General features: G+C 42.6%; 1 protein-coding gene across 4 annotated transcripts in view; it reads left to right on the top strand.

The window, feature by feature from the left end:
- The window catches only part of ACOT7 (acyl-CoA thioesterase 7), a 223,866-nt gene that overhangs the window by 42,814 nt on the left and 169,040 nt on the right, over window positions 1-12,012 (top strand). For all 4 annotated transcript variants that reach the window (XM_040429650.1, XM_040429665.1, XM_040429658.1 and 1 more), the window contains one exon: window positions 6,499-6,655. In XM_040429650.1, the coding sequence (XP_040285584.1) occupies window positions 6,499-6,655 (157 nt within the window). The remainder of the gene's footprint in view (window positions 1-6,498; window positions 6,656-12,012) is intronic.

Genomic DNA, 12,012 nt, shown 5'->3' with positions numbered 1-12,012 from the left:
GTATATGTCAAACGGAGGCATAAAATGTAATGTGAACCCACCCTAAAATCAGATGCAAATAAGGTTATCAGTGCACCATGGGCAGTGTCCCTACATTTGGTGCACCTCAGGGGCTTAATTGCAACTCATAAGACCCCTAGCTAAGATGGGACCCCACTACCTAATGTAAGAAGATTAAAACAGCAGCATAAGAAGCAATATTTAAAGGTATGTATAACAGCAGCATAGATCAGAAAACCCACATTATAGCAAAAAGCTGCCATACTGTTATTCCCCACAAAAAGGTACAATGTTCTTGCACCTGACTGGCCCCCCAATCTCTGTGCTGTAGTTACGCCCATGGTGCACCAGGCTTGCTCTGTGTCATCACTTCCAGCTCTGAAATTTCAGGAACTGTCAATAAACGAGGCTTGGATGCACTGGGTGGCGTTATAGCGGAGCGATGGCGCACCCAATGGAGCAGCACCCTCCGCAGTGCAGCCACAACCTAATTTGCCTACAAATAAAAAAAAAAAAAGTTTTTCTGGGGATGAGAGGACTGGATTTTCATAACAAAGTTATGGTCCTGTATTGGGGCGTCTACCCTACGTGGCGGTAAGCTTACGCTGAAACCGATTGGCGGTGACAGACTACCACTAACAGCTTTGTCTCTGATGCCAAGAGTCAGTTCCATTTCTCGCTATTTAAGATCTATGCTTGTTGACTTCCAACCACCTCCATATTGCTTCTAGTGGAAAATATGATGCCTCCTAGAGGCACCGCATAGTGTGACACAGCGTGCCAACAGTTTGATTATTTGGACCTATGGGGTCTCAATGCATGTGCTAATGATGTGTGCATGAACCCGAAGGGTGCATTCACACAACATATTTGTGTCCACATCCATTACACGGAAAGGATGTGGACCTATTCATTTCAATGGGCCGCAGAAGATGTGGATAGTGTGCTGTCCACATCCGTTCCGCGGCCCCACAAAAAATATAGAGCATATCCTATTGTCCTCAATTGCAGAGAAGAATAGGCTTTTCTATCATGGGGCAGGCCGTGTGCGTTCCACAAGATCGCTATGTAGCCCCAGCCTTATCATACAGCTGAGGGGTTTGTTACAATGTACCATTACAGACAGGCATTGCGGAGATTTCTTCTCCATTCACACACAAAGTGAAAGCCAATATTCAGCTAGGTCCTTTTTTGGAAGGTTTATGTAGTTTATCTACAGACAGATGTGACCTATCAGCTGAGCCTTAAAGGGGTTGTGTCACTTCAGCAAGTGGCATTTATCATGTAGAGAACGTTAATACAAGGCACTTACTAATGTATTACTATCCTTTTTTCTTCCTTTGCTGGCTGGATTCATTTTTCCATCACATTATTATTACTGCTCCTTTCCATGGTTACGACCACCCTGCAATCCATCAGTGGTGGTCGTGCTTGCACTCTATAGGAAAAAGTGTCAGCTTCTCAGTCAGTTTTGTCTGCAATTGCGTTCAGTTGTTCAGTTTTTTTTCGCACGGGTGCAATGCGTTTTGATGCGTTTTTCACGCGTGTGATAAAAAACGGAAGGTTTACAAACAACATCTCCTAGCAACCATCAGTGAAAAACGCACTTGCTTCCGGATGCAATGCGTTTTTCACTGAAGCCCCATTCACTTCTATGGGGCCAGGGCTGCGTTCTCAGAATATAGAACATGCTGCGTTTTTCACGCAACGCAGAAGTGATGCGTGAAAAAAACGCTCATGTACACAGACCCATTGAAATGAATTAGTCTGGATTCAGTGCGGGTGCTATGCGTTCACGTCACGCATTGCACCTGCGCGGAAAACTCGCTCGTGGATTGCAGGGTGGTCGTAACCATGGAAATGATCAGTGTATAACATGATGGAAAAATGAATCCGGCCAGCAGAAGAATCAATATGGACAATCCCAATACATTAGTAAGTGCCTTGTATTAACTTCCTCTACGTAATAAATGATATTTGCTGAAGTGACACAATCCCTTTAACTGTGTCATTTCATCTGAGCGCCCACAATGTATCGCTCTGAGGTAACCGGAAACCAGAAGACTGCATCAATGGAGACACCAAATGGAATTAAAAAGCAGAACAAGATACAATAAAGTCTTTGCAAACATTCTGGTAGATTTAGACCATGGAGTTTTCCTTTAAAAAGTAAGGAAGTGCATTTAAGCACAAGATAATCCTCCGTAAGTGACCAAATTAATTATATCTGACCTCATATTGAAAATCATTATTTTACAATTGAAGGGTGCCAATAGACAGCATGCATTTTTACATGTTCATTTTAAAACCCCTCCCCCACACCTCCATTTTAGGGGTTGATTGTCATGGAACCAAAGAGTCTTTTCGGGGTCAAATGTATTTGATAGCCATTGTTTTATATATGAATCCAGCATAGGAATTTTGTAGTGAGATTTCAGTGTACTGAGGTCAATGAAGAATTCTTATCAGTTACAAGTACTGTCCACTAGATGGGGCTCAAGACTGATTTCTTTGGAAAATGTTCCATCCAGACAAGCAGATCACAAGCATTAGAAACAGGGTAGTAGATGCCCTAGGAATAGGCCATATGTACAAGACAGTGTCCGTTTTTTGCGGTCCACAACCCACGGATCCACCAAATACGGATGCAGTCCGTGTGGGTCTATGGTCCACATTTTGCGAGCATATTCTATCTTTTTGCTGAACTGACATACGGATGCGAAAAACGTACGGATAATCCGTGTGCTGTGCACATCCATATGTCCGTTCGGCAAAAAGATAGAACATGTCCTATGCTTGGCCGCAAAATGCAGACCATGGACCCGCTGAAGTCAGTGAGTCCGCAAAAACTGTGGATGCAGAACATCAATATGCAGAACCTCATATGATTGCGGAACATCATAATTCCACATGGCTCTATAACACACACCCCAGCAAATGCAAAATTAACCCTTTCAACCCAGGGTGATTTTTCCATTTTTGCATTTCTGTTTTTCACTCCTTGCTCTTCCCAGAGCCATAACCTTTTTATTTTTCCGTTCACATAGCCGTATGAGGGCTTGTTTTATGGGGGAACAAGTTGTACTTTATAATAGCACCATTTAATATTGTATACAAAGTAGTAGGAAGTTGGAAAAATTCAAAATGTGGTGAAATTGAAAAAATATAGTTTTATGGGTTTCATTTGTATGGCGTTCCCTATGCGGTAAAGCTGACCTGTTACCTTCATTTCACGGGTCAGTGTAATTACAGTGATATTTAACGATATTAATTATATAGTTTCTTCTTTTAATACAAAAATAAAATAAACTTTGGATCACCATATCCAGACCACATAACTTTTTTTTATAGTTACATCTATGAAGATAATCTTTTTTAGTTTTTATTGATACTATTTTGGAGTGTGTGACTATTTGATCATTAGCCTCAGATCGGACCCCCAACGAGCCTAGGGAAGGTGAGTACAGCCAGCACAGCGCTTCCCTCACCGCTCCCTGCAACTCCTGCATACTAATGACTGCTTCCATAATGGCAGAAGTCATTAGCATTCGGACTATTAGGCTACTTTCATACTGGCGTTTTGGTTTCCGTTTGTGAGATCCGTTCAGGGCTCTCACAAGCGGTCCAAAATGGATCAGTTTTGCCCTAATGCATTCTGAATGGATAAGGATCCGTTCAGAATGCATCAGTTTGCCTCCGTTCAGTCACCATACCGCTCTGGAGGCGGACAGCAAACGCTGCTTGCAGCATTTTGATGTCCGCCTGACGATGCCGAGGTAAACGGATCCGTCCTGACACACCATGTAAGTCAATGGGGACGGATCTGTTTTCCCTGACTCAATGGATCCGCCCCCCCATTGACTTTCAATGGTGTTCAAGACGGATCCGTTTTTGGCAATGTTAAAGATAATACAAACGGATCTGTTCTGAACGGATGCATGCGGTTGTATTATCGGTGCGGATCCGCACCAAATGCGAGTGTGAAAGTAGCATAAGACTTAGTGTCATTTTTCCGCCCACTTTTGGGGGGGAAAGTTTGTCTTGTAGTTCGGAAAAACATGGTGTGTATGTATATATATATATATATATATATATATATATATATATATATATATATATATAATTTTGTTGTTGCATCATTCACCATACGCAATAAATACGTTTATATTTTAACAGTATGGGCGTTTTGGGATGTGGTGATGCAAATAATCTTTTTTTATTGTTTATTTTAATAATTTTGAATAGATTGTTAGACCACTTGTTCCATAGACTCCAGTGAATTACCATTGCAGCCTATGGGATTGCACTATGTTCCTATGGAGCCCTGCTACCTACAGGCCTCCATAGGAGCTACTGCTGTAGGACCGACAGTATCGCAAAGAGTAATACACACCTCACCTGCTGCACAACCTCATAATACACACATCAGTTGAAGAACGTACTCATAATACACACCTCAGCTGCTGAAGAACATCATAATTCATACCTCAGCTGCTGCAGAACCTCATAATACTCCAGCTGCTACAGAACATCATAATACACACCTTAGCTGCCAGAGAACATAATGGTACAAACCTCAGCTGCTGCACACCATCATAATACACACCTAAGCTGCTGAAGAACATCACCTCAGCTGCTGAAGAACATCATAGTACACACCTCAGCTGCTGCAGAACCTCATAATACACACCTCAGCTGTTGCAGAACCTCATAATGCACACCTCAGCTGCTGAAGAACATCATAATGCACACCTCAGCTGCTGCAGAACCTCATAATACACACCTCAGCTGCTGAAGAACATCATAATGCACACCTCAGCTGCTGCAGAACCTCATAATACACACCTCAGCTGCTGAAGAACATCATAATGCACACCTCAGCTGCTGAAGAATATCATAGTACACACCTCAGCTGCTGCAGAACCTCATAATGCACACCTCAGCTGCTGAAGAATATCATAATACACACCTCAGCTGCTGAAGAACATCATAATGCACACCTCAGCTGCTGAAGAATATCATAGTACACACCTCAGCTGCTGCAGAACCTCATAATACACACCTCAGCTGCTGCAGAACCTCATAATGCAGACCTCAGCTGCTGCAGAACCTCATAATGCAGACCTCAGCTGCTGCAGATCCTCTTCATAAAATACCTAAGAAGTTATATGTATGTTTTTGTTTCTTTTTGTCTTTTTTTTTTTACTATTCTTAACCCTTTGGCTACCAGAGCAGTACATGTGCTGTGCTGGAGCGATTTGTAAACATGGCGCCCGCTCGCACGTGTTTCAAACAGCAGAGACCTGCGGCTAATTACCGTGACCGGCAATAATGCTGATTGCGGTAATTAAATGCTTTAGATGCTGTGATCAAGTGAGATTACGGCATCTAAAGTGTGAAAAACTCTGCGGCCAATGGGGATGTCGGTAGTTGCTTTGAATCATCTGAGTCTCTGACGAGACCCACAGCATTCATGCTGCAGTTCTTATTTTGGCCACCAAATGACAGGCCAACATAAGAAATGAGCAATTGATATTAATAAACTAATTTTAAACATGAGTGTTCAAAATGAAAAATAAAAAAACAGATTTTATAGGCTCATATATATAAAAAAAATATAATTTTTTTTTTAAAATATGTTTAAATTTCCATATAAGAAATACCTAAATAACCAAAAATCCAAACATCATGGGTATCACTGCGACCAAAAACGCCCATACTATTCAAATATAAAAATATTTTTCCAATGTGGCGAATGGCATAATGGAAAAAAAGGGTCAAAATAGCCAATTTGCCATTTTTTCGTTGCTTCTCTTAAAATATTATAAAATGTGGTCAAAAACTCACACACACTCCAAAATGATATCAATAAAAAGTACAGATTGTCCCACAAAAATGAGCTCCTATACAGCTCAGTAGAGATAACTATAAAAAAGTTTTTGGGTTAGAATATGGTATAAAAATATATATTTTTTCAAAGTTTAAATGTATTTTTACACTATTTAGACATAAAAAAACCTATACATATGGGGTATCGTTGTAATCGTACTGACCCAGAAAATGAAGGGCATGGGTCAGTTTTGCCGCAAACAAAACGCAGTGGGAACAAAATCCATAAAACTGAAGGAATTGCTTTTTTTTTTTTTCAATTCCACCCCATTTGTATTTTTTTACCGCTTCCCACTACATTGTATGCCATAATTAATGGTGGCATTAGAAAGTACAACTTCTCCCGCAAAAAATAAGCCATCATACAGCTATGTGAACGAAAATATAAAAAAGTTATTGCTCAAGGTAGATAGGGAAGAAAAATGAAAACGAAAAAACCTCAGGTATCCTAAGGGTTATGATCTCTGCTGCTGGCAGTGAATAAGAACATTCTTCTTTACATCCAAAGGCTGAAATCTGAAAATCCTTTACAGATAAAATGCCCCATTATTTTGTTGTCTGGTATACATGGTGTCTTTTGTATCTGACACTTCAACTGTTTCATTCTAGGAGAAATGTGTTGGTACTTTGGCTCGTGTGGAGCGCACAGACTTCCTCTCCCCCATGTGTATTGGAGAGGTGGGTCATGTCAGTGCAGAGATCTCCTACACTTCAAAGCACTCTGTGGAGGTTCAAGTTAACGTTATGGCTGAAAACATATTGACAGGTAAGATATGGTTGTGCTACATTGGCGACAGTATTATAGTAGTTATATTCTTGTATATAGAGACAGTATTATAGTAGTTATATTTTTGTATATAGAGACAGTATTATAGTAGTTATATTCTTGTATATAGAGACAGTATTATAGTAGTTATATTCTTGTACATAAGAGGCAGTATTATAGTAGTTATATTCTTGTATATAGAGACAGTATTATAGTAGTTATATTTTTGTACAAAGCTGTAGTATTATAGTTATATTCTTGTACAGACAGTAGGAGCAGTATTGTAATAGTTATATTATTGTACATAGGGGCAGTATTATAGTAGTTATGTTCTTGTATATAGAGACAGTATTATAGTAGTTATATTTTTGTACAAAGCTGTAGTATTATAGTTATATTCTTGTACATACAGTAGGAGCAGTATTGTAATAGTTATATTATTGTACATAGGGGCAGTATTATAGTAGTCATATTTCTGTACTTAGGAGACAGTGCTATAATTGTGTGTATGTGTATATACAGTATGTATGTGTGTGTGTGTGTGTGTGTATGTGTGTATATATATATATATATATATATATCAGTATTATAGTACTTATATTCTTGTACACAGAAGGCAGTATTATAGTAGGTGTATTCTTGTATAGAGGACTCAATATTATATTAGTTATATTATTGTACATGGAAGCAGTATTATAGTAGTTATATTTTTGTACATAGGTGCAGTATTAGAAGTAATTTTCTTGTGCTTATTGTTACTATTATAGTTTTACTAGTTTTGGATTTACCGATCTACTGATTGGAGACACATAAGATGTCATTGTATATGAGTCTGTGTTTCTTAGTGTTGTCTTGCCTGCCATCTTGATCCAAGTGCTTTTGAAAATGTGAAGTTTTTGTTTTTGCATTTTTAATCCCACATTCCATTAGAGATAGGCAGTCGTGCTGTTATATACACCACGGTGGCTGTCTACCATCGCACATTTCTTCAGCAGCACATGTCCATGCAGCAGCAGATAGAAACGAAGCATATGCTGTGTGACAAGTGACTGTGGGGGATCACTGTGGGAGAGCGGCAGAGTATATGTACTGTGTTTGTACCGTACTTCACACTCTATAGAAGAGTCCATTCTCTTAGTAATGACATACTGTGTGCTAAAATGCATCTTCTAAGTTTACTGTATGTTATATCACTGGAGATGTTTCCAGACAGCTTTACTTTATTATACCACAGTTGGAAGCACATCTGAATTCTACTTCAAATTTGGAGAAGATGTCAGAAAACAACCACCAAACATTAGAGATGTTAATTTGCTTCTTTGACTGAAATGCAGTGTTTGCATTTCACTAGCTTTTCTTTTATGCCTTTAAAATACTTTTAAAGTGAACCAGCGGTATAAATTATTTGAAAGGTTTCTTTATCTCCAGATGAACATATCGAATACCTGTTGCCACCACTAGGGGGCCAAACGATATATAGCCCTTTTCAGATGAGGTTTACAGCCTCCCCCTAGTGGTGGCAGCAGGCAGCCAAGTTTTTATAAGTGTATGTATGTATGTGTATGAGGTAAGGGAGAAAATGTCATGTGGACAGGATAGATGTGCGCAAGAAATTCTGCTATTTTATGGCTTTAGTATAACACAGAAAAGCACACTTTAGTCAAATATTGGCTCTTCACTCTGACCTATAGATCGAGGTTCCGAACAGGGAAACCCCCCCTCTCTGCCGTCCATGTAGAGCATATGCCAGGGTTTAGTGAAGGGCAAAAAGCAGGCACAACCACCTTCTGGGGTATATATCAGCAATTTAATTCAATAATAAAATCTCATATCAGCAAGAACATACAATAATAAAATATCCAATAAAAATGGCAGCAATATAGTCAGTGGTAAAATGATAGAAGTAGCAGCAATTTGATCCAATAGTAAAATAACTCAGTCCATATGGAATTGATATATACGCAGATAAAGATCATATAAAAGAAACAATGTCTCTGGGTATAGGTGTATCAAAGGCTCGTATTAAATATAAAGTCTCCTTATAAGAACAGATGATGAGAAAGAGAAGGAAGTCCCACTCTTAAGTGTATAGGATTGTAGTAAAGGGAATCGCTGTCAATAATCTGATAGACAGCCCGGTATGGGAATTCGCATAATATAGATAATAGTAATTTGTTCAGCGTGTCACTGAAAACTCTTACCGCTTGATGGCTACTGGAGTGTCCGTGAGTTGTCTTGGCAGAAAACTGCCTACTCACGTGTGTGATCGGGCACAATCGAGGAAGCGGAGAGTGGAGGCCATTCACCGGGACGCTGACTTCACGAGGTCGGAGCGCTCGCTGTGTGCCTTGGTGGGTGTGTCTCGTGACTCTGTAGGTCAGGTGATCTTGGTAAACAGATCAGGTGGTCAGGTTAGGTGATCCACAGGTCCTATACGTGGTTGTGCGCACAATACTTCTATACTTTAGGTCTGGACCAGTAGTAGAAATGTAGAAGCTGCAGTTCGCTATTGGCAAGACGCGTTTCGAGGCGACTTGCCTCTTCCTCAGTAGCTCCAGAACTGCGATCCTCCGATCATTTTTATAGGGCTTCTTGATTGGGCTTCAGACAAAACGTAGATTGGATTCCATGTTTGTATATAAGGGCTTTTTTTCTCAGAGAAAAGGTGGTGGAACTCACCCCCCCTCCCCTGACCACGCCCCTACCCACCCCTAGGACCGCCCCCTATCCACCACTAGGGCCGCCCCCCCTACCCACCCCTAGGACCGCCCCCTAAAACCGGCCCTTTAGAGAACAGGGATGCAAGTAAAATTTGGGTGGGGGGGGGCTATTAAACTCCAGCCCAGCAAAGAAACCCCCCAGATGGGGATGGCACTGTTAATGGGGGATCTGGGTATGGCACTGTTAATGGGGGATCTGGGGATGGCACTGTTATGGGGTGGAGGATCTGGGGATGGCATCCACAGATCCCCCATCCTATAACAGTGCCATCCACAGACCCCCCCCCCCCCCATCCTATAACAGTGCCATCCACAGACCCCCCCCATCCTATAACAGTGCCATCCACAGACCCCCCCCCACCCCATAACAGTGCCATCCACAGACCCCCCCACAACAGTGCCATCCACAGACCCCCCCACCGCATAACAGTGCCATCCACAACCCCCCCACCCCATAACAGTGCCATCCACAGACCCCCCCCATCCTATAACAGTGCCATCCACAGACCCCCCCCCACCCCATAACAGTGCCATCCACAGACCCCCCCCACCCCATAACAGTGCCATCCACAGACCCCCCTCCACCCCATAACAGTGCCATCCACAGACCCCCCCACCCCATAACAGTGCCATCCACAGACCCCCCCACCCCATAACAGTGTCATCCACAGACCCCCCCCACCCCATAACAGTGTCATCCACAGACCCCCCCACCCCATAACAGTGCCATCCACAGACCCCCCCCCCCCACCCCATAACAGTGTCATCCACAGACCCCCACCCCATGACAGTGTCATCCACAGACCCCCCTCACCCCTTAACAGTGTCATCCACAGACCCCCCATTGCCGCTCCAGTACAGTCCCATGGCAAGTGTACGGGCAACTATTTGTTCAACCTTTGTTTATCATTCAGGTTGTCAGGGCGCTGGACCCAGTCCTCCCCCTTTTTTGTTAGTTAGATTAGTCTAGTCCAGTGTTTCCCAACCAGTGTGCCTCCAGCTGTTGCAAAACTACAACTCCCAGCATGCCCGGACAGCCTTTGGCTGTGCGGGCATGCTGGGAGTTGTAGTTTTGCAACAGCTGGAGGCACACTGGTTGGGAAACACTGGTCTAGTCTGCATGGCCTTAAAGGGGTTATCCGAGTTATTTTTTTGTTCTTTCTATGTTCCTAACTAAACAAATGTAACAGCTTTCCAATTAACTCACTTTATCTGCAGTGGCTGCTTTCTCAGATTTCACTGAGGGTCACATGACCTGTGATGTCAGCTTCTCTCCCTGCTCTGATAAAGGTAGTTTGCAAGCCTGTAAACGAGACGTCACTGTGCTGGCCACGCCCCCCCCCCCCCTTCACTGCCGTCTACTATCTGTTAGGATTCTTAACCCCTTCAGCTGCACAGCTCTGCAGGCAGTGAGGAGACAATGCTGGGCACTGGAGCTGACATACTAGAGAGAGCATTGCACAAGAAGGTAGGGGGAAGATCCTATGTGTATTAGCAGTGTCATTATACAGCTGGGACTTGTAGTCCTACACATACAACATACTGCAGAGTCTCCCAGCAGGCAGACATGTCACTCAGGGCAGCTCTTGTAGCCACTCCCTTAGCAGAGCAGGGGGAGGGGCAGAGATTGTTTTTACTGCATGTAAACAAAGGGCCAGAAAAGAACCAGGGAAATGAGGAAATATATATATATATATATATATATATATATATTTTTTTTTTTTTTTTTTTGCATAAAACTTGCTTAGCTCAGTTATATATCAGATTTTCAGTGCTATATTATTTTTTTTCATAACTCGGACAACCACTTTAAGCTCTCCTCATATGTGATAGAAGTTCTGCAGACAAGGACTAGCAGTGAGACTTCAGTTTAAGGCCGCATGCACGCGGCCGGGTCCGCAATATACAGGCACTGGATGTGTGCTCCCCGCATCACTAATTCGCCATTCTTTTTTGCGGTCACGGACCCATTTAAGATGACTAGCTGTGTGCAAGATGCCTAACAGCTCTATCACTTAAAGAGGACCTTTCATCTGTTTAACCCTAGTCTAATTAGGGTCTTACCTTATAGGGCGGCCCCCCCACTGATGTCATCGCGCTGTTGTCCCCCGTTGATTTCGGCGCCTTATATTCTAATTAACTGACTTGGTTATACTAGGCGGAGACTGGAGCGGTTCTCTTCTCCCTGGCTGTGAGCGCATCCAATCAGAGCGCACCGCTCATAGCCAGGGAGAAGAGAACCGCCTAGTATGACATCAGTGGGGGCCGCCCTATAAGGTAAGACCCTAATTAGACTAGGGCTAAACAGATAAAAGGTCCTCCCACTTCTGAAAGAAGGCAAACAGACAACTTGAGAAGGTCTAGAACCCGCAAGCCTGTGCAGGATGACACCAGTAAGGTACAGACTGTTTGTGGCAAGGGACCTTACCACTGTGAGAGGCATATAATGCTCAAGCACCTTCCACACTTTGATACGGACAGGCCACCCTTTTCTTTATCTGCCGCCCTCAGTTTGGGAACTGTAGAAGGAGTTAAATGTGTTATCCAAGGCTATAACCGACCTCAAGGACGGCAGACCCATGGTGCTGATCATACTTACCTGGTCTTGATCACTCCACCGCTAGCTCTTCATCTCCC

The sequence above is a fragment of the Bufo bufo genome, chromosome 1 (assembly GCF_905171765.1).
Source record: "Bufo bufo chromosome 1, aBufBuf1.1, whole genome shotgun sequence".
In the NCBI taxonomy this organism is placed as follows: Eukaryota; Metazoa; Chordata; class Amphibia; order Anura; family Bufonidae; genus Bufo; species Bufo bufo.
The sequence above is the reverse complement of the archived record's forward strand: the minus strand, read 5'-3'. Positions and strand labels throughout refer to the sequence as shown.